Source organism: Kogia breviceps, chromosome 12 (genome assembly GCF_026419965.1).
Source record: "Kogia breviceps isolate mKogBre1 chromosome 12, mKogBre1 haplotype 1, whole genome shotgun sequence".
NCBI lineage: Eukaryota > Metazoa > Chordata > Mammalia > Artiodactyla > Physeteridae > Kogia > Kogia breviceps.
Window position 1 is genome coordinate 30,983,776 of NC_081321.1, and position 26,944 is coordinate 31,010,719.

A 26,944-nucleotide genomic window follows, 5' to 3' on the forward strand; every position below is an offset into this window, starting at 1 on the left:
CCATGATAACTTTGATTCTTTAATACAAGTTGGACATAACTTAGAATTATGATTTATAATAATTTATAATAATTATGCATTAGAAGGGAATTTGCAAGCTGTCTTGTCTAACATTTTCATCTAATCCATCTTATCTCTTGGCTTTATTACTTACGTATGCATTTGTAGTTATATTGCTCTTCCTTGGGAACTTCAGAGATAGTTAGGTTGAGTTCCTTGTTAGGTTGAGAAATATCTGATTTAATGTTCTCATAACAATTTTATTTGACATTTTAACACTAAAGGTAATTATTTTCTCTGAACAGTCTTCAAAGTGTCTTTCTCTGGTTGAATGGAGTGGCATTTATGTACAGTGTTTGCCTAGGTAATTCTCTAGACGTTATTATGGAAGACAGTATAGATAGGTCATATTTTGTTTTGTTAATAAAACAGTAAATTGAACCACATACTAGTTTTTCATGTTGCAGTACTAAACTAAGTGTAGCTTATTTTTATACTCACTAAGGTATTAGAAGAGGATATTAGACAAATTTCCACCCAAAGCAGTTTAGTTTATTTACATTTAAAAAATGTAAATATGGTCTACTTAAATGTTAGCAGCTACTCAATATATTCTGTAAGAATTTAACTTCACGTGTTTCTAAATGAGAATGCTGTATGCTTTCCTTGCTAAATATGCTTTTATTTATCCTAAAGTCCAGAAAACAGAAATTTCCTTACTAGGAGACCTGCTATAGTTGTAGGTGAATATTGTGGAAGCATGGATAAAAGAAGACATTCAGACTTCATTACTGAAAAAAAATTCATTACAACATATTTGGGGAGAAAATAGAAAAAATTTTTCTAATGAAGATATGAACCAGCAAACCCCAATCCTTCTATCAGATAATTGTGACTCTTTTATTAGTGAAAATATGATCAACTTATTAAACATAGATCAACAGAAGATAAAGAAAACCTTTGACAAGTGTGGTTATGACAGTGCAGTCATTAGTTCTGATAAAAACCATTTCACTGATAGATGCATTAGAAGTATTTTTACAGATCCAGAGTTGACTTCTAGTAATTCTACTTTTAATAAATCAAGTTTTCCAGAAAAGTGTCGACCAAACAAAACTTGTCAGAAAAAGTACAACAATAATGAAATAAAGAATTGTATTACATCTTTTGAGAAGGATTGTTACCCAGCCAGCTCTGATAAAAAAGGTTGGTGTTATAGATGGAAAGTGTAATAATCTATTGGGGCTTTTTGTTTGTTTTCAGTTTTAATGAATATTCGTGTGTGGGGTGTGTGTGTGTGTTTGGAGGAACATGAAATTAAAAATAGAATGACATTCTATTATATGACATTGTGGACCAGTGGCATCCCTCTGTATGGGTCATGCTAATAAGCTTCAAATTAAAAAATAGAAATTGTCTATGCTAAAGTTTTATTTCAATGCATACTTTTATTTTTAAAGGAAAATTTGAAAGTGATTACCAAGAGAAGACATCCCAGAAACAAACCCAGAAATATTCAGTGAACCATATGTAAGTTTTTAGATAAATTTGTGGAATACAAATTGGGATCTAATATAATGCATGTTTAAGGATTAAACTGGTACAAAGTGAGGTAGGCATAATGCTGACTGAGAGTGGGCAGACTGGCCTCAAAAATCAATTGTCAGACCTTGGTTATATCACCCTAGTTGAGAGTTTGGTCCTCATATTCACCAGTGCAAAAATATCTTCTTATCTGAATCATAGTGTTAATTAGATTTGAGAAAACTGACTTACGTGTTCAGGAAATTTATTTACCCACCAAAATGTCAATTTATTAATTTACAGTAAGAAATAGAAAGGTGACATATATAAGAATGCTTACTGGCATAATTTTCTTACTGAATATTTTCTACCTTTTGGCAGCTTGCTATGGGAAGGTTGCTTGGTTAATATAGAATCAGAACAAGGGAGTAATAGAATTCAAATGTTAATGGCATAAACAAGAATATCAACAATTTATGGGACTGAAATTATAGGAAATTAAAGAAAACTTGTAGTTTCAGAATATGCCTAACTTTCTCAGTAATAATTATGATTTAATCAGATCTTCATAATTGAAAATCATGAATTAGAATAGATTTTTATTTTGGAAGTACTTTCTTATGGAAATATGTAAAATATCTATTAATAAAAAGAATTATTAGATGCCATTTTTATGGCATTGGCACAAGTTAATTAAAAAATAGATTCACCACTTATTTAATAAAATCAACAACTTAGGTTCTCTATTGTCAAACCTCCAGATATTCAGAAACTTATGAATGAAAAACAGGATGTTGAAACTTGAATTTTAAAACATGTTTTATGAAAGTGATTTAGAACATGGCTTCCAAACCTGTGTGAAGATCCTCATCACTTGAGGGTTTTTTTTCCCCCTAATATATTTATTTATTTATTTATTCATTTATTCATTTATTTATTTTTGGCTGCATTGGGTCTTCATTGCTGCATGTGGACTTTCTCTAGTTGCAGTGAGCAGGGGCTTCTCTTCATTGCAGTGTGCAGGCTTCTCATTGTGGTGGCTTCTCTTGTTCCAGAGCATGGGCTCTAGGCATGAAGGCTTCAGTAGTTGTGGCTTGTGGTCTGTAAAGTGCAAGCCTAGTAGTTGTGGCGCATGCGCTTAGTTGCTCTGTGGCATGTGGGATCTTCCTGGACCAGGGATCGAATCCATGTCCCCTGCATTGGCAGGTGGATTCTTAACCACTATGCCACCAGGGAAGCCCAAGGGTGATTTTAAAATACAAAATATCAAGTTTGACCTACACAAAATAAATAGGCTCCTTAAGATAGAGCTTATGAATCCTTATCTTTTAAAAAAGTTCTCTTATAATTCTGAACTTTAACCAACTTTGGGAATCATAATTTAGAACAATAATTTTCAGAGGAAATAAAACACACTCTAATACTGTCTTATTTAAAACCCTTAGGGGCAATATCCCTGTGGAAGAACTGTGTTCTAAGCAATCATGGGACTTTGGAAGTGGTGAGGTAAAGTACATCTTACATTATCTTTCCAATTAAGTAAGTTGTATTATCATGTCTTATTTTAGTATTTGAAATATACTTTGATTTAAGGTTAGCTCTTTCTGAAAATTTTCTTTTTAGGGTAACTTTTTAAAATATTTTTTTTTACTCTGGAGAAATTATAGCTTAGATTGAGAAATAAAATTAACAACATTTCAGAAACTGTAATGTGCCTTATTTTAGTCAAACCAATATAGATGCATTTAAAGTTCTTTCTATAAGTCCTATAAAATTTATTCCAAGATGAAATTTCTTTAGATTTAATTGTTACAGGTGAAAATAGTTATATATTTAACAATACTAAAACATATATAAACATTGGTTACCTAAGTTATAATCCCTGCTCATAATAAGGGTGTATGATTCAGTCATTCAAAAAACAATACACATTCTTTTCAAGAGTGCATGGGACATTCTCTAGGATAGGCCACATACTAGGACATGAAACAATAAACAGTTAAGGAATAAGCACAAAGACGTAAAATATAACATAAAAAACCCCACAAAATGTAAGAGAAGGGAGTAAAAAATGTAGATATTTTAATAATATATTGTGTTCCTGTTGACTTGTCCCTTTATGGCTGTTAATATTTGTCTTATATATTGAGGTACTCTTATTTGGGTGCATATATATTTACAATTGTTATATCTTCTTCTTGGATTGTTCCCTTGATCATTATTTAATGTCTTTCTTTGTCTCTTGTAAAGTCTTTATTTTAAAGTATATTTTGTCTGATATGAGTATTGTGACTCCAGCTTTCTTTTGATTTCATTTGCATGGAACAGTTTTTCCCTCCCCTAATTTTCAGTCTGTATGTGTCCCTAGATCTGAAGTGGGTCTCTTGTAGACAGAAGATATATGAGTCTTGTTTTTGTATCTGTTCAGCCAGTCTCTGTCTTTTGGATGGAGCAATTAATCTGTTTACATTTAAAGTAATTATTGATGTATATGTATTTATTGCCATTTTTTTATTGTTGTGTGTTTGTTTTTGTTGGTCTTTTTGCTTCCCTCCCTCTTCTGTTCTCTTCTCTTGTGATTTGATGGCTAACTTTAGTGTTGTGTTTGGGTTGCTTTTTCTGCTTTATGTGTGTATCTATTGTAGATTTTCAGTTTGCAGTTCCCATGAGGTTTTGATATAGCAGTCTATATATAAGCAAGATTGTTTTAAGTTGCTTGTCTTTTCATTTCAAATGCCTTTCCAATATCCTGCATTTGTGCTCTCCTCTTCTCACAATTGCTAGTTTTGATACCATATTTTGTACAGATGATTTCCTACATATACTGTTTGCCTTTACCAGTGAGCTTTTCCATTAGTAATTTTCCAGTTTTTAGTTGTGGCGTATTCTTTTCTGCTTAGAGAAGTTCCTTTAGCATTTGTTGCAAAGCTCGTCTGGTGGTGCTGAATTCTCTGTTTTTGCTTCTCTGTAAAGCTTTTGATTTCTACATTGAATGTGATTTAAAGCCTTGCTCAGTAGAGTATTCTTGGTTGTAGGTTTTCCCCTTTCATCACTTTAATATATTGTGCCACTCCCTTCTCCCCTGCAAAGTTTCTGCTGAGAAATCAGCTGTTAACCTTATGGGAGTTCCCTTGTATGTTATTTGTTGCTTTTCCCTTGTTGCTTTTAGTATTTTTTTCTTTATCTTTAATTTTTGTCAGTTTGATTACTGTGTGTCTCAGCATGTTTCTCCTTGGGTTTATCCTGCCTGGGACTCTCTGTGCTTCCTGGACTTGTGTGGCTATTTCCTTTCCCATGTTAAGGAAGTTTTAGACTATAATCTCTTCAAATATTTTCTTGGGTCATTTCTCTCTCTCTTCTCCTTCTGGGACTCCTGTAATGCAAATGTTGGTACATTTAATGTTGTCCCAGAGATCTCTTTGGCAGTCTTCATTTCTTCTCATTCTTTTTTCTTTATTCTGTTCTGCTGCAGTGATTTCTACCATTCTGTCTTCCAAGTCACTTATTCGTTCTTCTGCCTCAGTTATTCTGCTATTGGTTCCTTCTAGTCTATTTTTCACTTCAGTTATTGTATTGTTCATCTCTGTTTGTTCTTAATTCTTCTAAGTCTTTGTTAAACATTTCTTGAACCTTCTCAATCCTTGCCTCCATTCTTTTTCCAGCATCTTGGATCATCTTCACTATCAGTATTCTGAATTCTTTTTCCAGCAGATTGCCTATCTCCACTTCTCTTAGTTGTTCTTCTGGGGTTTTATCTTGTTCCTCCATATGGGAGGTATTCCTCTGCCTTCTCATTTTGTCTAACTTTCTGTGATTGTGGTTTTTGTTCCACAGGCTGCAGGATTGTAGTTCTTGCTTCTGTCTGTTCTCTGGTGGTTGAGGGTGTAAGAGGTTGTGCAAGTTTCCTGATAAAGGGACTCCACTGGTGAGTGGAGCTTGGTCTTGTCCCTCTTGTGGGCAGGGCCATGCTCAAGAACACTTTAAGCAGCCTGTCTGCTGATGGGTGGGGCTGTGTTCCTGCCCTGTTTGTTGTTTGGCCTGGGGCACCCAACACTTTTGGGTGGGGCTAATGGCAGCCTCTGGGAGGGTTTGCACTAAATGAATACTCCCCAGAACTGCCACTGCCAGTGTCTTTGTCCCCACAGTGAGCCACAGCCACCTCCCGCCTCTGCAGGATACCCTCCAATATTAGCAAGTAGGTCTGGCCCTGTCTTTTATGAGGTCACTGCTTTTTTTCCCCTGGGTTCTGGTCACACAGAACCTTCTGTGCCCCCTTCAAGAATGGAGTCTCTGTTTCCTCCAGTCCCATGGATTTTCTGTGATCAAACCCCACAGACTTTCAAAGCAAGATTCTCTGGGGGCTCCTCCTCCCATTGCTGGACCCTCAGGCTGAGAAGACTGACATGGGGCTCAGGACTTTCACTCCTGTGAGAGGGCCTCTGTGGCACAATTGCTCTCCAGTCCATGGGTCACCCACCTGGCTGGTATGGTGTTTGATCTTATCATGATTGTGCCCCTCCTAACGTCTCATTATGGCTTTTTCTTTGTCTTAGGCTGTAGGGTATCTTTTTTCATAGGTTCTAGCATTTTTCTGTCCATGGTTGTTCAGCAATTAGTTGTGATTTTGGTGTTTCTGTAAGAAGGGATGAGTCCACATTCTTCTACTTCACCATCTTGAGCTCACGATAAAAGCTCAACATTTTAATTTCCCTCCCCCATTTTGTTTTCAATGTCACATCTTACTTCTTCTTATCTTGTGTATCTATTAACAAGTTACTGTAGTTGTTACTTTTACCACTTCTGTCTTTTAACTTTCATACTAGTTTTATAAGTGATTAACCACCCTTACAAAATTAGATTATTATAAATTTTACATATTTACCTTTACCAGTGAGATTTATACTTTCACATATTTTCCTGCTACTAATTACTGTTATTTTGTTTTGTCTTAAAGAAGTTCTTTTAACATTTCTTTTAAGGCCAGTCTAGTGGTGGAAAACTCCTTTAGTTTTTGCCTTTCTGGAAAACTCTTTATCTCTTCTTCTAATCTGAAGAACAAATTTGCCAGGTAGAGTATTTAGTTGGTAGTTGTTTTTTTTCTTCCTGCAGTTTGAATATATTGTGCCACTCCTTTCTGGACTGCAAAGTTTACGCTGAAAAACCTGCTGATAGTCTTATGAGGGTTCCCTTATACTTAACATGTAGTTTTTCTCTTGCTGCTTTTAAGACTGTCTCCTTGTTTTTAACTTTTGATAAGTTAATTATAATGTGTCCTGGTTAAGAGTCTCTTTGGATTCATCTTATTTGGAACTTTATTGTCTTCTTGGATCTGGAGGGATGTTTCCTTCCCCACGTTAGGGAATTTATTGGCCATAATTTTTTCAAACCAGTTTTCCGCCCTTTTTTCTTTTTCTTTTCATTTTTGGACCCCTATAATGTGAATATTGGTCCACTTGATATTGTCCCGTAAGTCCCTTACGCTATTTTCACTCCTTTATTTTTTTTTGCTACTCTGATTTGATGAATTCCTTTGCCTTATTTTGAGTCTTCTGATCACTTCTTCAGCTTAATCTGGTCTTCTGTTGAACCTTTCTTTTGTATTTTTCAGTTCAGTTATTGTATTCTTCAGCTCTGATTTGTTTGGTATTTTCTTATATTTTGTTTCTTTGTTGAAATTCTCACTTAGCTCATGTGCTGATCTCCTGACCTCAGTGAGCAGTTTTATGACTTATTTTGTAAGGTATAAGCTAAATTGTTTATCTCCATTTCATTAAGGTCTTCTTCTGAGGCTTTATCTTTTTCTTTCATCTGGAAAATATTCTTCTTTCCTCATTTTCCTTGATACTCTTTGTTGGTTTATATGCATTAGAGAAAACAGCTACCTCTCCTAGTCTTGAAGGAGTGGCCACATGCAGGGGATGATCACTGTGTTTCGACCTCACCCTAGGTCTTTGTTGTCTCTCAAACCTTTGTGATTGTCCAAGCAACCTAGTTCATTTTTAGTGGCTCCCAGTTGAGGGTGTGCCCAAACCACCAGGTTCCTAAAGGGGAAGATCTCAGTTAAAACATAGATTTAGTCTCATTGGAAGCTGGACCCTTAGCCAACAGCTTTTAAAGTACACAAATATACCTCTTCCATGAGAAAACTTTAAGATGGGAATTGCCTTCTGCTCCCTCTGCTCTGAGACCTGGTGTGATAGCCAGTTGAGAACTGTTTCTTTGTTTGCTACCATCCCATTGAACCTGTGAAAACAAGTGCTGCTGACCACCAGAGCCAGGCTATCAAGGGTTGTGTCCTTTGGGCAGCAGCCTCAAAAGTCAGGGTGCCAGATGTGTGCACAGACTCTTTTCTGGGAGATACCAATGTCAACTGAAAAAAATGCACAACCTAAAAACTGAGAATTATGTTTTATTTGGCAGGCATACTGAGGACTTAAGCCCAGGGGACAGCCTCCCAGATAGCTCTGAGGAACTGTTCCTAAGAGGTAAGGGAAGAGCCAGGATATATAGGAGTTTTTGCAAAAACAAACAACAAACAGTCAGAACATCAAAGGATTACTGTTAATTAAAGAAAAACCAGACATCTCAAGTTAATAATATAGCACTTTTCTATGTGGGGGAAGATGCAAGTGTCTGGGCTTACTGAAATCATTCCTTTGATATGCACCTTAACTGTCTAGGTCCAGTATCCTATTTTCTCCATCCTGAATCCCTCAGGGTGCACCTGTGGTTGCAGGGGGTTGAGGAGGCTGCAGTAGCTGATGGCTTGATGGCTGCAACATCCCTTGTTTACTGATTTAACAAGTGACATTCTTTGTGACAACCTAGAATAACGCAGAGGGAAAGCGCAAAGATGGCACCTGCTGGTCTCTGTGGTCTTTGACAAGTATTTCAGTCTGTCTCTAAATGTGTGTCAAATAAAAAGCGTGTTCCTAAGGCTGAAGATTTAAGATAAGCAAATAAGCCTCTCTCACGGAAACGTTCGAGGTATGTTTCAGTCTGCTACCTCTGTGCTGTGCCCTGGGGGAATAACTGGTTAAGAATTCTTTCTTCATTTGTTATAGTGCTATAGGACCTACGAATGTAAGACCCATTGGCTACCAGAGCAAGGCAGACAAGGGGTAGAAACCACAAAAACTGGGGCACAGATGTGTGTACAGGCTCATCTCTGGGAGCAAGGCAGAGGGAGAGCATGAAGATAGTGCCTAGACTCTGAGGTCTCTGGAGAGGACTACAGTCTGCTCTTAGATATGAGTTTAATTAGAAGCCTTCTGTTCAGGTCACATCTCTGAAGATAAACTAATAGGCTTCTTTCACAGAAAGATTGGGTATGTCAGTGGGCTACCTCTGCTCTAGGCCCTGGGGAGTAGTCTTGTGGAGCTTGTGCAAACACTGAGAACTGTTTCTCAGTTTGCTATAGTCTTGCAGATCTCATGGACAAAGGCTTCACTGGCTTTCAAATCTTGATATTTGGGAGGCTCATCTCTCAGTTGCAGGTCTTAGAAGTTCAGGAACCAAATATAAGGTTCGAACCATTAGCTCTTCATGGAAAAACTTGTAATAAGTTCCTTCCTGATTGTGGGTTGCTGCAACTGGAGTGGGGTTTATGGTGTCTCAGCATAATCTGAGATTGAGTCTCAGCTTGTCCTACTTGTTTCAATGTGGGTTTTTTCTAATTTGGCCAGTGTGTGTGAGCCTCTTGGCTAGTTGGCGTTTTTTGGGGGGGCGGTTCTTTTAGAAGAAATTGTTCTGTGTGTAGCTGTAGATTCAGTGTGTCCATGGGAGAAGGTGAGTTCAGGATCCCTCTACATTGCCATCTTTAACTGCAACTTATTTAATTTTAAAATAGTAGAGGAATACAGTTTAAATATGATTGTTTAAAATGGGAGAATAATCACTAGAGAAATGGAGACACATGGAAGAACTTCAGAATGCAAGAGGGTGGGGATGTCACACTAGGAAACCTGATCAAGGTGAGAAAAAATGAGAACACTTCTACATAAACAATAAATGAAAATGTAAGGAATGAATCCTGCTTAGCCATATATTAAATTTTATTAGAGGGCTGGTGTTTCTTATCAAGATTAGAGGAATATCAAATTGAGGAGATGAATATCTCTACATATTTTTCAAGAAATGTAGAACATAATAATAAAGGTTGAAAATAAAAAGATAGCAAAAGATATATATATATATATAATATATATAGTATTAGGGACAGTATAAATGCAATAAATGCCCATTTAGAGAAGAGAAGAAGAGGATCTAAAAAGTTATTGATCCATACCAATTATGAAATCCTGCTGCGAAGGCATTGTGAAGGCTTGCTGAACCTAGAGAATGGGGGAAATTCCTTAAATTCCTTGAATAATTCATTTTTTTTTTTTTTTTTCTATTTGGGCTGCTCTTTTTCTGTTTTTCTGTCAAAAGATCTGAAGTTGGCATTGTAGTATATGTCTACCTTGGGGTCTGTGTAGCTTTCCCAGCTTGTGGGTTCCTGGTACAAGTTTGAGACTTGAATGTTTTAAGGATTGAGCATACAATACTTTTTTTTTTTAATACAGCATGTTCTTATTAGTCATCTATTTTATACACATCAGTGTATACACGTCAATCCCAATCTCCCAATTCATCACACACCCCCCCCACCCCCTGCCACTTTCCCCTCTTGGTGTCCATACGTTTGTTCTCTACATCTGTGTCTAAATGTCTGCCCTGCAAACTGGTTCATCTGTACCATTTTTCTAGGTTCCACATATATGCGTTAACATACAATTAGTTTTTCTCTTTCTGACTTCACTCTATATGACAGTCTGTAGATTCATCCACATCTCTACAAATGACCCAATTTCCTTCCTTTTTATGGCTGAGTAATATTCCATTGTATATATGTACCACATCTTCTTTATCCATTCGTCTGTTGATGGGCATTTAGGTTGCTTCCATGACCTGGCTATTGTAAATAGTGCTGCAATGAACACTGGGGTGCATGTGTCTTTTTGAGTGATGGTTTTCTCAGGGTATATGCCCTGAGATTACTGGGTCATATGGTAATTCTATTTTTAGTTTTTTGAGGAACCCTCCATACTGTTCTCCATAGTGGCTATATCAATTTACATTCCCAACAACAGTGCAAGAGGGTTCCCTTTTCTTCACACCCTCTCCAGCGTTTGTTGTTTGTAGATTTTCTGATGATGCCCATTCTAAGTGGTGTGAGGTGGTAACTCATTGTAGCTTTGATTTGCATTTCGCTAATAATTAGTGATGTTGAGCAGCTTTTCACGTGCTTCTTGGCCATCTGTATGTCTTCTTTGGAGAAATGTCTATTTAGGTCTTCTGCCCATTTTTGGATTGGATTTGTTTTATTAATATTGAGCTGCATGAGCTGTTTGTATATTTTGGAGATTAATCCTTTGACCGTTGATTCGTTTGCAAATATTTTCTCCCATTCTGATGGTTGTCTTTTCATCTTGTTTGTAGTTTCCTTTGCTTTGCAAAAGCTTTGAAGTTTCATTAGGTCCCATTTGTTTATTTTTCTTTTTATTTCCATTACTCTAGGAGGTAGATCAAGGTCTTGCTGTGATTTATGTCAAAGAGTGTTCTTCCTATGTTTTCCTCTAAGAGTTTTATAGTGTCTGGTCTTACATTTAGGTCTCAAATCCATTTTGAGTTTATTTTTGTGTATGGTGTTAGGGAGTGTTCTAATTTCATGCTTTTACATGTAGCTGTACAGTTTTCCCAGAACTACTTATTGAAGAGACTGTCTTTTCTTCAGTGTATATCCTTGCCTCCTTTGTCATAGATTAATTGACCATAGGTGGGTGGGTTTATCTCTGGTCTTTCTATCCTGTTCCACTGATCTATATTTCTGTTTTTGTGTCAGTACCATGTTGTCTTGATTATTGTAGCTTTGTAGTATACTCTGAAGTCAGGGAGTCTGATTCCTCCAGCTCCAATTTTTTTCCCTCAAGACCTCTTTGGCTTTTGGGGTCTTTTGTGTCTCCATACAAATTTTAAGATTTTTTGTTCTAGTTCTGTAAAAAATGCCACTGGTAGTTTGATAGGGATTGCATTGAATCTGTAGATTGCTTTGAGTAGTATAGTCATTTTCACAATATTGATTCTTCCAATCCAAGAACATGGTATATCTCTCCATCTATTGGTATCATCTTTAATTTCTTTAATCAGTGTCTTATAGTTTTCTGCATACAGGTCTTTTGTCTCCCTAGGTAGGTTTATTCCTAGGTATTTTATTCTTTTTGTTGCAATGGTGAATGGGAGTGTTTCCTTAATTTTTCTTTCAGATTTTTCATCATTAGTGTATAGGAATACAAGAGATTTCTGTGCATTAATTTTGTATCCTACAACTTTACCAAATTCATTGTTTAGCTCTAGTAGTTTTCTGGTGGCATCTTTAGGATTCTCTATGTATAGTATATGTCATCTGCAAACAGTGACAGTTTTACTTCTTCTTTTCCAATTTGTATTCCTTTTTATTTCTTTTTTTTCTCTGATTGCCATGGCTAGGACTTCCAAAACTATATTGAATAGTGGTGAGAGTGGACATCCTTGTCTTGTTCCTGATCTTAGTCCTCTAAGATACTTTCAGTTTTTCGCAGTTGAGAATGATGTTTACTGTGGGCTTGTTTTCTGATTTGGATTCCTTTTCTTTCTTTTTCTTCTCTGATTGCTGTGGCTAAAACTTCCAAAACTGTGTTGAATGATAGTGGTGAGAGTAAGCAACCTTATCTTGTTCCTCATCTTAGAAGAAATGGTTTCAGTTTTTCACCATGGAGAACAATGTTGGCTGTGAGTTTGTCATATATGGCCTTAATTATGTTGAGGTAGGTTCCCTCTATGCCCACTTTCTGGAGAGTTTTTATCATGAATGGGTACTGAATTTTGTCAAAAGCTTTTTCTGCATCTACTGAGATGATCATATGGTTTTTATTCTTCAATTTGTTAATATGGTGTATCACATTGATTTGCATATATTGAAGAATTCTTGCATTCCTGGGATAAATTCCACTTGATCATGGTACATGATCCTTTTAGTGTGTTGTTGGATTCTGTTTGCTAGTATTTTTTGAGGATTTTTGTGTCTCTATTCATCAGTGATATTGATCTGTAATTTTGGTTTTTTTTGTAGTATCTTTGTCTGGTTTTGGTATCAGGGTGATGGTGGCCTCATAGAATGAGTTTGGGAGTGTTCCTTCCTCTGCAATTTTTTGGAAGAGTTTGAGACGGGTGTGTGTTAGCTCTTCTCTAAATGTTTGATAGAATTCACCTGTGAAGCCATATGGTCCTGGGTTTTTGTTTGTTGGAAGATTTTTAATCGCCATTTCAATTTCATTACTTGTGATTGGTCTGTTCATATTTTCTATTTCTTGGTTCAGTCTTGGAAGGTTATACCTTTCTAAGAATTTGTCCATTTCTTCCTGGTTGTCCATTTTATTGGCATAGGGTTGCTTGTAGTAGTCTCTTAAGATGCTTTGTATTTCTGCGGTGTCTGTTCTAACTTCTTTTTCATTTCTAATTTTATTGATTTGAGTCCTCTCCCTCTTTTTCTTGATGAATCTGGCTAATGGTTTATCAAATTTATCTTCTCAAAGAGCCATGTTTTAGTTTTATTGATCTTTGCTATTGTTTTTGTTGTTTCTATTTCATCTATTTCTGCTCTGATCTTTACGATTTCTTCCCTTCTGCTAACTTTGGGTTTGTTTGTTCTTTCTCTAGTTCCTTTAGGTGTACGGTTAGATTGTTTATTTAAGATCTTTCTTGTTTCTTGAGGTAGGCTTGTATAGCTATAAACTTCCCCCTTAGAACTGCTTTTGCTGCATCCCATGGGCTTTGGGTCGTCGTGTTTTCACTGTCATTTGTCTCTAGGTATTTTTTGATGTCCTCTTTGATTTCTCCAGTGACCTCTTGGTTATTTTGTAACGTATTGTTTCGCCTCCATGTGTTTGTGTTTTTTACGTTTTTTTCCCTGTAATTGATTTCTAATCTCATAGCGTTGTGGTCAGAAAAGATGCTTGATATTATTTCAGTTTTCTTAAATTTACTGAGCCTTGATTTGTGACCCAAGATGTGATCTATCCTGGAGAACGTTCTGTGCGCACTTGAGAAGAAAATGTAATCTGCTGTTTGGGGATGGAATGTCCTGGAAATATCAATTAAATCCATCTGGTCTATTGTGTCATGTAAAGTGTTTCCTTATTTATTTTCATTTTGGATTATCTGTCCATTGGTGTAAGTGAGGTGCGAAAGTCCCCCACTATTATTGTGTTACTGTCAATTTCATCTTTCATAGCTGTGAGCAGTTGCCTTATGTATTGAGGTGCTCCCATGTTGGGTGCTTATATATTTATAATTGTTATATCTTCTTCTTGGATGGATCCCTTGATCTTTATGTAGTGTCCTTCCTTGTCTCTTGTAACATTCTTTATTTTAAAGTCTATTTTTTCTGATATGAGTATTGCTACTCCTGCTTTCTTTTGATTTCCATTTGCCAGGAATATCTTTTTCCATCCTCTCAGTTTCAGTCTGAATGTGTCCCTAGATCTGAAGTGTGTCTCTTGTATACAGCATATATATGGTTCTTGTTTTTGTATCCATTCAGTGAGTCTGTGTCTTTTGGTTGGAGCATTTAATCCATTCATGTTTAAGGTAATTATCAGTACGTATGTTCCTATTACCATTTCTAAATTGTTTTGGGTTTGTTTTTTGTAGGTCCTTTTCTTCTCTTGTGTTTTCCACTTAGAGAAGTTCCTTTAGCATTTGTTGTAGAGCTGGTTTGGTGTTGCTGAGTTCTCTTAGCTTTTGCTTGTCTGTAAAGCTTTTAATTTCTCCATCGAATCTGAATGAGGTCCTTGCCAGGTAGAGTAATCTTGGTTGTAGGTTCTTCCCTTTCATCACTTTAAGTATATGATGTGACTCCCTTCTGGCTTGTAGAATTTCTGCTGAGAAATTAGCTATTAACCTTATGGGAGCTCCCTTGTATGTTATTTGTCCTTTTTCCCTTGCTGCTTTCAATACTTTGTCTTTAATTTTTGCCAATTTGATTACTATGTGTCTTGGTGTGTTTCTCCTTGGGTTTTTCCTGTATGGAACTCTCTGCACTTCCTGGACTTGGGTGGCTATTTCCTTTCCCATGTTAGGGAAATTTTCAACTATAATCTCTTCAAATATTTTCTCGGGTCCTTTCTCTCTCTCTTCTCCTTCTGGGACCCCTGTAATGTGAATGTTGTTGAGTTTAATGTTGTCCCAGAGGTCTCTTAGGCTGTCCTCATTTCTTTTCATTCTTTTTTCTTTATTCTGTTCCTCAGCAGTGAATTCTACCATTCTGTCTTCCAGGTCACTTATCCCTTCTTCTGCCTTAGTTATTCTGCTTTTGATTCCTTCTAGTGTATTTTTCATTTCAGCTATTGTATTGTTCATCTGTTTGTTTGTTCTTTAATTCTTCTAGATTCTTGTTAAACATTTCTTGCATCTTCTTGATCTTTGCCTCCATTCTTTTTCTGAGCTCGTGGATCATCTTCACTATCGTTATTCTGAATTCTTTTTCTGTAAGGTTGCCTATCTCCACTTCATTTAGTTGTTTTTCTGGGGTTTTATCTTGTTCCTTCATCTGGTACATAGCCCTCTCCCTTTTCATCTTGTCTATCTTTCTGTGAATGTGGTTTTTGTTCCACAGGTTGCAGGATTGTAGTTCTTCTTGCTTCTGCTGTCTTCCCTCTGAACATACAATACTTCTTAAATGGTTGAATAATGGGGTTAGAGAAGAGGCTCTGCTCTATAAAGTTATTCAGGATCCCTAGCTGGTAGGGACTCAGCTGTCTTTTAACTGGTAGCTTTCCATGTTTGCACTGTATGTTGATATCAGAGGGAAAAGGAAGTGGAGGATTATGGAGAAAATTTTTATAGACCAAGACTGGTAGTGGTCTGCACCATATTTGCCAATGACAAGAACATAAATCACTTGTTCAAACCAGCTGCAAGGGAGGCTAGGAAATGTAGTTTAGCTGTATGCCTAAGAGGAAGGGGAAACAGGTTTGATTGAGCAGCCAGACAGTTTCTCTTTTATACTACCTATCTATCTAAAAAACTGTATCCCACCAACAGAGAATATTTATTTTCTATGAATCCATGGTACATTTATAAACATAATTCATATATAATAATAAGCCATGAAAAAACTCTAAGATTTATCTATGGAGAGATTCATAGCCACATTCTCTAGTAAAAAATCATTAAAGTAGTAATCAACAGCAACAACAAAAGGTGTTTAACCTCCATTACCTTCTTGGAAATTAAGAAACACTGTGGGTTTAACAATGAAAAAGAAAAAAATCGAAAGAAAATGCAAATTACATAGAAATTGATGAAAATCAAAGCCAGTGGTGTGTTATACAGAAAATTTTTACCTCTAAGAGCTTTTCTTATTTAGAAAACCTGAAAGTAAATGAACTGATATACATCTTAAGAAATTAGAAAGAGAATAATAGAATAGATCTTCAAATTGCTTTAATATCTTTGTCTTTTTTCAACTACATTTGCTAAGGTTACCTGAAGCCTTTCCTTTTTGTCAATAATTTATTTCTTGGTAAATGTCTATTCTGTTGCTTGCTGTTTCTAAACCAATTTCAATTTCATTTTATTGTTCATCACAGGCAAATTTTTCTTTGTGATTTTAAAATCATCTTAGTTGAATTAAAGTCATATGAAAGAAGAATGCTGTAAGATGAATTGGTGTGGTTAAAAAGGAACTATAAGTAGGTATTATTTTATATTCTTTGGAGTTGTTAAAATTTTGTTTTTCTTCTAGATTCTGATGGAAGAAGGAGGAATGTGTTCTTTAAAAGGTGGGATAACATCTACTAGGAAAACCTGTCAGTATAAATGTAAGTGAATTTTATTCTTTTAAAAAACAACATTTTAACAGAAATTAGTTAAATTTTAAGGTTTTTTAGAGTTTTGCCAGCAAATATATTTTATAAGTATCTTAGAATATATTAATAATGTAATTGGCTCTTTAAAATTAATTTTATCTTCTATAAAATGTTATACATGATGAATATACGTAATACATATGTACAACTTACTGAATAATAAACAGATACTTTGTACTTAGTTTGTATAGTAGTTTAAGAGATAATACATAATCAGTACTTTTGAATATCTTCTCAATTGCATTTCCTATCCTGCCCCCTAGTGGTAAGTCTTTTCCTGAATTTATTTTTGTGATAGCACATATAGACTTTTCCAACTGCTTCTTTTGAGCTTTCTGCAACAAACTGAGGCACTCTATACATTTTTCTGCAACTTACTTTTTGTTCACCCAGTAATATGTTTTGAGGTTCAATCACCCTGACACTTGTGACTCTAATACAGTTCATCATTTGTTTTCTCCTATATAGCCTTCTATTGTGTGAATGTAGCACAATCTATGTATGCATCTTCTGACAAAGATTGAGTTGTTTTTAATATTTTGCTATGACAAACAATGCTACTTTGACAATTTTTGACATTTCTCCAGGCACACATGTATAAAAGTTTCTTCTAGGATATAATTCTAGAAGTAGAATTGGCTAATTCATGTGATATGCACTCTTCTAGGTAATGCAAAATTGTTTTCCAAAGTAGATGTGCCAGTTTAAACTCCCACTAGCAATAGGTAAAGAGTCTTAGCTGTTACATAGTCTCACTAACACTGGGTCAGCTTTTTAGCATTGTTGGCAATGTGATATCTCATTGCAATTTCAATTTATATTTCCCATTATTGATTAGGCTCATTGGCCACCCATATTTCATCTGTGAAATGTCCTTCATGTCCATTGTCCATGTTTCTTTTAGGAAGCTTGGCTTTCTTTATGGGATGTGTCTTTTGTATATCTATGTCCTTTATACCTTTTATATATCCTAGATTCAAATTGCTTGTAGACTCCTTTGTAGCAGATATTTCATATTTGAGTGGTCTTTTTATTCTATATTGTCTTTTTATTGACAGCACTTTCTGGAACTTTTTAGATATTTTGCGATAGAATGATTTTTCCACATATCTAGTCTGTTGGGATACCTAGAAATCTTTATGGACTTTTTCCATTTTAAATTAATTTTTTTAATATGTAAAGCATTAATTTGGTTTCTATCCCTCTCCTGTCTGCCCTATTTCCTTCTGCCTCATATGAGTAGCTATTTTTTGTTGGTTTATTGTTTATCATTCCAGTGGACTTTTTTTCTAAATAAAGCCTGATGTGTATAAATGCACATAGATGTGTGTTTTAGTTCCCTGCTCTTTTCACTCTAAATGTAATGTGGGATATTGTATTTAATACAGTATATTTTATAGATGAATTAAATGGATTTATTTAATAAATTTTCTGTAGATTTCCTCATATTAGTACTGGATATTTATTCATCCTTTATTTATGCCCATTTAGTTATCTATTATGTGGATGATCTATAGTTTACTCAGTCAGTGCCCTGTTGGTGGACATTTAGGTTGTTTCAAGTATCTCTTTCTTACAAACAATGTGCAGTGAACAACTTTGAGCACATATTTCTTAATTGTGGAGGTACATTTTCAGGGTAATTTCTAGAAGTGGGATTGCTGAATCAAAGAGGAGATACAATGTGGGGTTTTTTTTTTGATAGTTATTGCCAAAATTTGATTTTGACAGAAATTGCCAAATTCCCCATTGCATCATTTTGTAATCCTATCAGAAATGTGCTTTTTATTCCACAGCCTCACCAACAGGGATCGTGGTCAAACTTAGGAATTTTTGTGAATCTTATAAAGATATATAGATAGAAGTTTCAGTTTGCACTTTTTCTATGAGTGCAGTTGAGCATCTTTTAAAAATGTGTAATGCGGGCTTCCCTGGTGGCGCAGTGGTTGAGAATCCGCCTGCCGATGCAGGAGACACAGGTTCGTGCCCTGGTCCGGGAAGATCCCACATGCCGCGGAGCAACTAAGCCCGTGAGCCATGGCCGCTGGGCCTGTGCGTCCGGAGCCTGTGCTCCGCAACGGGAGAGGCCACAACAGTGAGAGGCCCGCATACCGCAAAAAAAAAAAAAAAAAAGTGTAATGGCTATTTGTGATTTTTTTTCTGTGAACTCTCCATTCATGTCTTTAGGCCCATTGAGTTCTTACATCTTTTTGTTGATATTTAAGAGCTCTTTATATATTAATATTAAAGAGATTTAGGTCTTTGTAATGTGTCACAAATATTTTCTCCTGGTTTATTATTAATTTTTGATTTGTTTTGTCTGTTTTTACTTTGCTTATGGTGTCTCCTGCTTTGCAAAAGGCTTAACATTTTTTATGTAGCTAATATTATCAACCTTTTCTTTTATACCTTTGGATTTAATTAGGAAGACTCTTTACACTCCCTGGTTGCAAATGAATTCACTTACATTTTCTTCTAGTATTAGTATGATTTTATATTTTTGCACTTAGAGTTTATCCTGTTTTAGGAGTTTATCCTGATTCAAGTTTTTAAAAATGCATCTTTTCCCTAGGTATTTGTTAATACTACCTTTTTATATATCAACTTTCCATATATACTTCAATCTGTTCTGGGGCTTTCTTTACCATTCCATTGATCTTTCCTAATCTTCATGTGCTAATATCACATTATTTTTATTATGATTACTTTATGCTATGTTTAATTTCTAAGAGTTCCACCTCCCTTTGCACTTTTTAAAGAATTTTTTTCTGGCTATTTTTGATTAATTTTACATGTAAACTTTAAAATCAACTTGTGTAACTTCACAGAAATGTTTTTTTTTTGGGGGGGGCGCACTGCTTGGCATGCGGGATCTTAGTTCTCCGACCAGGTATCAAACCTGCGCCCCCTACAGTGGAAGCACAGAGTCTTAACCACTGGACCACTGGGGAAGTCCTGCCAAGGAAATGTTTCAATTTTTATTGGGAAAGTACTAAATGTATACATTAATTAAGTGTGAATTGTCATCCTAATGATGTTGAGTAGCCCTATGTAAGAATAAGGATGCCTTTTTATTAATTCAGTCTAATTTTATATCTTTAATAGTTGTTTTAAATGCCTTTATGCACTTTGTTTTCCTCAAGTAGATTCTGCATGTCCTTTATTAGATTTAGCTGTAGGTACTTTTCGTTGTTTTTGTTGCTACTTTAGTGTGAATGTACACCCCATGTTTCTACATTAAGTAAGAGTCTGGATTTTGGACTTAGGCACGTATGTGTTGATTGTTTTATTGAGAGCTTTTTTAGAGGTGATTTTGAGGCAATTAGTAATTTGGGGAAGAGTGATTATTGGCATCTGTAGAAATGATTATTATCTTTCCCTCATATATCTTTTTTTGTACCCCAAAACACATAACATAAAATTCACCCTTCCAACAATTTCAAAGGGTACAGTATACCTCTCCTTCCCCCCAGCCTCTGACAACCACTATTCTGTTTCTATGAGTTTGAATATAAGTGTAATCATACAATATACAAATATTTTATGTAATCATACAATATTTATTTTTGTGACATTTCACTTATAATGTCTTCAAGGTTCATCCATGTTGTAGCATACAACAGGATTTCCTTCTTTTATAATGCTGAATAATATTCCATAGTATGTGTAAACCACATTTTCTGTATCCATTCTTTTGTCGATAGACATTTAGGTTGCTTCCATCTCTTGGTTATTATAATTCTGCAATGAACATGGGTGTGCAAATATCTCTTCAAGATTCTGTTTTCAATTCTTTTGGATATATCCCTAGAAATGGGATTGCTGGATCATATGGAAGTTCTGTTTTTAAATTTTTGAAGAACAATTCATAGTTTTCCATATCAGCTACACCATTCTACATTCCCACGAATAGCGCACTAGGGTTCCAACTCCTCCAGTTCAGTGCCAACACGTTATTTTGCTTTTTTTTTTTCAATAAGTAGCCATCTTAATGGGTGTGATGTGATATCTCATTGTGGTGTAGATCTCTTAAAATTGTGAATTTTGCTAATGGATTTTGTGATATGGACCATTCTAGCATTCCTAAAATAAATCCCACCAAGTCATGATGAATTATGATTAAGTTCACTATTCTATTTAATTTTTAAATTTTTTTGTTCTTCAATTTTAAATTTAAGTTTTAATATGTATATACAATTTTTGCATTGATCCTATAAGTGAGATTGGCCTATAATATGTATGTGTGTGTGCATGTGTAATCTTTCTCAGATTTTGGAATTAGTGTTATGTCAGATTCACAAAAATTTAAGTTCATAAAGCATTTGAATCACTTGCCTCTTCAACGCAGTCCCACTGTTTTATTGCAGATCCTCATCACTTCATAACTTGATTATTGAGTTAATCTCCTAACAATCTGCTTTCATATAGTTTCACCCTTCTTTAATTAATCCCCAATTAGATGCCCTGGTAGACAGTCTAAAATTAATTTTGTATTAAAGTGCACCTCTACACTTTCTTTTCCCCCATCCCATATGCTATTTTTCATCTTGTCTTTTGGGAAATTGCTTATTCATCTTCCAAAACCCATTCTTTATCTTGTACTTTCTCTATTACTCTTCACTAAACCTTTTTTCCCTAGAGCTCATCACACTTAGGTCTCTACCACTTTAGTACCTTCTATGACTTCTATTGTTGGGCCTAATTTTGTGACTATTTTTTAAAAAATAAATGTATGTCTTTTTCTCCATCTCAAGAGTCTGAATACTTTGAGCATTATGGCCACATATTCTTAAAAACTACTAAGTGACTTACATAAGGTAATTACTCAATAATGTTGAATTTACATTTTAATCTACATATCCTTTCTTACACTGTTACAGGTAAGACATTCATTTAACAGACGTTTGTCTTCTCTACTAATAACTGTGGGTTTACTATACTTATGAACTGAATGAACCTTGTTGTGGGGAAATGCCCTTAGATCATGTTGTTAGTAAAATCCTACTGTTCATTTTTCTTTTCTCTGCTTTCCACTGTTGAGGAGAACCTGCTTTGTGAGGGTATAAATTCCTTCTAGAATGATGAACTAAGGGTAACTGAATTTACCTAAGTTCTCTCTACCTCTCAGCTGACTGATGGTTAGATTCTGTTACAGAAGACATCAGATCTGATCTGAGGTATGAATACTAGTCATGGTCTGTTGTTTATGGGAGGACATGTGATTTAATATGTGTTGTTGCACCACATTCCATTACCTTTTTCTTTTTCTTTTTTTGGATAGCAAATTCATTTTCACAAACAAGAAGAGGAATGGTTGCAGCTACTGTTGATCTCTAGTATTTATGCATTCTAGGGAGTCATGACCTACTTTTCAGGCCCATTTTTAAACTTTACTTGTAATCATAAGAGAACACATTAGGCAGATAATGAAAGAATAACATACTGGATGCTTTGAGTTTTTTTACACATAGCTTTTTAAAAAATTAACAGTGTCACAGTCACCATCAAATTTCAATAGATTATATATCTTTTTTATATTATTTTGAATTCATAAATGGCTTTAAGATTCTATAGTTATGAAATCATATTAAAGGTTAAATACAGTTTTGATTGTGTGATAAAACTTCATTTACTCAATTAGCAAATGTCTGGTACCTTAACTTGGCTTATTTCTCCTTCCTACAGATTGACACTTTAAATTATTTGCTCATAAAAAATGGTTCATTGTATTGGAAAAAAATCAATTCAATTTCTTCTGTTCTTCTTTCTTCCCTTACGTTAGGTACCCTCATTTTACTTGTAGATACACATCTTTTACATATAGAATAAATCAATAATACACTGTCAAAAATGCAAGCTGCCACATATCCAAAATTTTAACTTTTAAAATACTCTATAGTATGTTAGCTAAACTTATTTACCAGCAGCTATCTTCTGCCTATGTACATATTAATAGGTACCATTCTTCACAAATTAAATCTTTATTTTCAGATTTTGATTCTTCACAGAGTAGTCAGTCTACCAATTGCTCCCCAAGGCCAGCAGATAGTTGTTTCACTTCTAGTTCAGAGATGGTAAGTTATGCTTTTTTTTTTTGCTTGTTAATATATGCTATACTAATTTAGAGTGATTTGTATTTCTAATAGTTTTTCATTCTGAAAAAAATAGTTGAGATAATAGTGAAAATAAATGTAAACAAAAATGTGAAAATATTAAAAATGTAAGAAGAATGTAAATTAAAATGTAAGTGAGCATCATTCATTCATGCTTATGAGATGATGAATGTGTTCATTGTTATTTACAAAACCCACTGTTACTGAGAGGTATGTGTGTATATGATAAATGCATTCTTCTTTTAAAAGAGTTTTTAAAAGAACCCATTCACAATAATTGAAAACCTAAAACAACCAATAATACACACAAAAAGAAAGTCTCAAGACTTACGTGAAGAAAACTATAAAATACTATATAATCTGAATAATTGGAGTGACATGTTTAATGCTGAGTGGGAACTGTAATCTGAATAATTGGAATGGCATTATATTCTGAGTGAGTTTCTCACAAATCATGTTTAAATGGAATTCTCCACTAATTCTTCTATCTTCATTTCATCTACCTTTTGTCTCTAGCTCGCTGTCCAAACTGCTCTTGCTGAGGAAGGACACCAATGACCTCTAATGATGCCAAATTTATTGGACAATTTTCAGTTTTTATTTTACAAGAATTTCTAACAATATTAGTAGAAATTATTATTTTCTTTTCTTGAAACATTTTTTCTCTGCTTTTGTGATACTATCTTAGTTCCCTGCATACCTCTCTGAATGCTACTTTGCCCACTTCTCTTCTACCCTTCCCTGTATGTAAATGTTGTAATGTTTAGGGTTTGCTTCAGGAGCCTATTCTTCTCTTAACCTACACTCCAAACTCTAGATGATGTTACATACTCCATTGATTTTTTTATACTATTACCTTGTTGATGACAATTCTCAACTTTATAACTTTAGATCCTTAATTAGGTGTCCAATTTCTTATTGGATATCTTCTTGGATATTTGACAAAAAACTGAACACTCCTGATCTCCCGGTATCAGTTTTTCTGATAGTTCCCATATTAGTAGATACCTTTTCTATCCACTCAGTTGTTCATGCTAGAAATTTAGTTTGGCATTTCTTTCTGTCTCATCTGCCTTCCTTAAACATATTCATTTCTTCACTTGATCCAATCAATTCTACCTCCAAAATAAATTGCATATTTATCTGCTTCTCACCTAGGGTACTAGGTGTCAGTACCCTAATCTAAGGTACCATCATCTTGTTCTTGAACTATTATGGTTGTTGCCCAAGAGATCTCTCTACTTCCACTCTTGCCTCACTTTTTCTCTAGTTAACAGTCATCATGGTCTTTTGAAAACAAACTGAATGATGTTATTTCTATGTTTATTCAATGGATTCCTGTTTTACTTTAGAATCTAAACTGCTTTCAGTAGTGACAGGCCATGTGTGATCTAGCCCCTGGCTACATCTCCAACTTCTAGTATTCCTCTCTCACCACACTTTACACATACTGACATTCCACTTCCTTAGCTTATTAAGTCTCTTTTCTGCTTCAGCACATTTATATATTCTGTTTCTTACCTTACTGTTATTCATCCTATAGGTCTCAGTTTAAATATGTCACTTCTTTTGAAAGCCCCTCCTTGGCTTTTCAATCTAAATTAGGCCCCTTAATTATGCTCTTGAAGTGCTTCATGCTTGCCCTTCATAATGCTTTTTTCAACTTGTAATTACATATGCTTGTGTGTAATTATTTGATTAACATCATTTCCACACATAAGAGTGTGTGCTGTAGAGAGCAGCAAATATGTCTGCTTCATTCACATTGCAGTGCTGAGTATTTATTTCTTGAATAAATAAATGTACTGATCCTATTTCCTCTAATTTATGCCCCGCCAGTTTTTTTTTTTTTTTTTTTTTTTTCTGTAGTACGCGGGCCTCTCACTGTTGTGGCCTCTCCCGTTGCGGAGCACAGGCTCCGGACGCGCAGGCTCAGCGGCCATGGCTCACGGGCCCAGCCGCTCCGTGGCATGTGGGATCTTCCCAGACCGGGGCACGAACCCGTGTCCCCTGCATCGGCAGGTGGATTCTCAACCACTGCGCCACCAGGGAAGCCCCCCCAGCCAGTTTTAATGCTGTTTCTTGGGCTTACTTTTCTTATTTCAGTGCCAATCAGCTGAGGCCTATATCTCATTTTAGGTTTTTTTATGTTAACTTTGCTTTTTATTTTTAGCTAGAATAATCAAAACTTTTATATAAGATTTTTATTAAAACAGTATTTTGGTTAGTTCAGTAATTAAAAGATAAATTTTTCTTGAAGTTGAAAAATTTAAGCTACTAAATTAAAATCTAGACATATTAAAAGTTCTTAGAATTTGATTTTTTATATAATAGTTTTGATATTTATTGCTGTTTAACCTTTGTCTATTTGATTTCCTGTTAGCTGATAGCATTCTTAATGAGTCTTTTTTGAGACTGAGCCCATGAAAGATACAATATAGATATTTTTTTGACTTAATGACTCAATCAGTGAATATTAAAACAAATTATATGTGTTAGCTTTTTCTTTCAAAGTTATACTTCTACTTCACTCTTTTTAAGTAGTTGAAGAGTATATGTTGTATTTCATTTCCTCTCTGTGAAAAGGTAGTAGGGTGATGTCACCTGAGTAGGAAGACTAATAATAGACAAAAATCTACTCTTTTTTGTGCTTTTGCATCTTTAATAAGGATAATTATTATCTCATGCTATTTAAAAATCCATAACCTTGATTTAAAAAAATTAAAAATCTAGGTTGATTTGCCACCTGCCAAAGTCTCTTCTTTTTTTGAAATTTTCTATAATGTGAATTTTTAGAATGTCTACTTTGAAGTGCTTAAATGATTTTTTAAAATTTAGGCATTATTAACAGCAAAATTACTAAATTTCTTTTAGCCATCTGAAGATGAGGATCAAATTGAAGTTTCAAATAGGAGATCTATCAAACCAAAGAAACAACTAATAATTTTCATTTAGAAAGCATGGAGAAACTTCCATGTGATAGGATTATTAAAAACAATGCCAAATTTCATAAACAAAATGAGAATTTTAACCAGTTCTCAATGAATACTAATATATATCAGTTTCCAGTCTCAGTGTAATTCAGCACATACATTGCAAAACATAACCAATAATAACTGCATTCTACAGGTTGCAATGTGTGATGCATGGATGCAAACGGAGAGTGAACCTGTAATGGAAGAAAAATTAGATGCTGCCATACAATGTGATATAATTTCAAAATGTAAGTGTATAAAAGATGTGTCTTCTTTTTGTAACGTTGAAAAGTGCAATGAAAATATTAAGGCAGATACCACTGGAGGGCAGGAAATCCTTAAAAACAACTAATATTCTAAAACCTCAGCCTGAGATTTTGCATTTGGCTTAATGTTTAGAATTAATGTTTAGAATGTTTAGAATGAGGATATTTTTGTAGCTAAGCAACTAAGCTAAGTGGAAGTATTCAGAAGATGTATTTTTAATTTAATAATATTAATTTATGCTTTAATTTCCCATAGGTATTTTAATAGCTTTAGTATGTCAAAGTTTTTAAGAAAATAATATATATGTAAATTTATTATCTATTATTCTTATGGTGATTATTCATTACATTATGATACGCTGCTCTTTATGGATTAAAAATATGTTTAATTACTTCCTTCTTTGTTGCATTTATGTTAAAATTTAGTGCTGTTGCATCTTTTGGCAAAAATGTTCTCTCCCAAGAGCTTAAGACAAAATAATATTAAATAATACTTAATATGTTTTATAACTTAATTATAAGAATTTTCTTAGTGACTTCTCTTAACTATTGTACCATCATTAAAAATTCTGGCATTAATTTTTAGATAAAGTATTTTTTTCTAATTTGGAGAACTTTTTTGTTGGTGCTTATATTAATTCAGAGGAATGGTTTTTCTCTTCAAGATTAAAAAAAATGTTTTAATGCTTTTTTAAAAGAATTGATCAACATTGGAAAATAATTTGTTTACTAATTTTCATTACCTAAGATTTTCATAAATAATGCATCAGAATTTCTCATTTGTAAAATATAGGCTTTGCTTCCAACATAACACTTATTTTTTTTGGTCAAGATTTTAAATGTTCACACTAGTCATTTTAGAAAATGGACATTTGTATGGGTATACTACAAAGTGACCATTAGGGGGCATTCTGATATCTAACTGTAACAAAAATAAAATTGTTAGGACTTTCTGTTAAAGGATTAGATGCTGCATTTTTACATGTACACATATCACTCAATAGTTTGTTTTACAGAGGTGATCTGAAACATAATTTAGAAACACAGATAGCTAATATTTAAACAGTAGCACTCTTTAGGTTTTTAGCTAGTTTTAGGAAGCTCTCTTTGCTGCCTCA

The 26,944-nt window shown here is 34.5% G+C and overlaps 1 protein-coding gene across 1 annotated transcript in view; it reads left to right on the top strand.

Moving 5' to 3' along the window:
* Positions 1 to 25,912, top strand: part of REDIC1 (regulator of DNA class I crossover intermediates 1) — a 57,686-nt gene extending 31,774 nt beyond the window's left edge. The window contains 9 exon segments of the mRNA XM_059082265.1: positions 697 to 796; positions 798 to 1,206; positions 1,461 to 1,530; positions 2,970 to 3,030; positions 16,349 to 16,412; positions 22,464 to 22,546; positions 25,460 to 25,505; positions 25,508 to 25,652; positions 25,654 to 25,912. Coding sequence (XP_058938248.1) covers positions 697 to 796; positions 798 to 1,206; positions 1,461 to 1,530; positions 2,970 to 3,030; positions 16,349 to 16,412; positions 22,464 to 22,546; positions 25,460 to 25,505; positions 25,508 to 25,652; positions 25,654 to 25,912 — 1,237 coding nt within the window.
* The last annotated feature ends 1,032 nt before the right edge of the window (positions 25,913 to 26,944 follow it).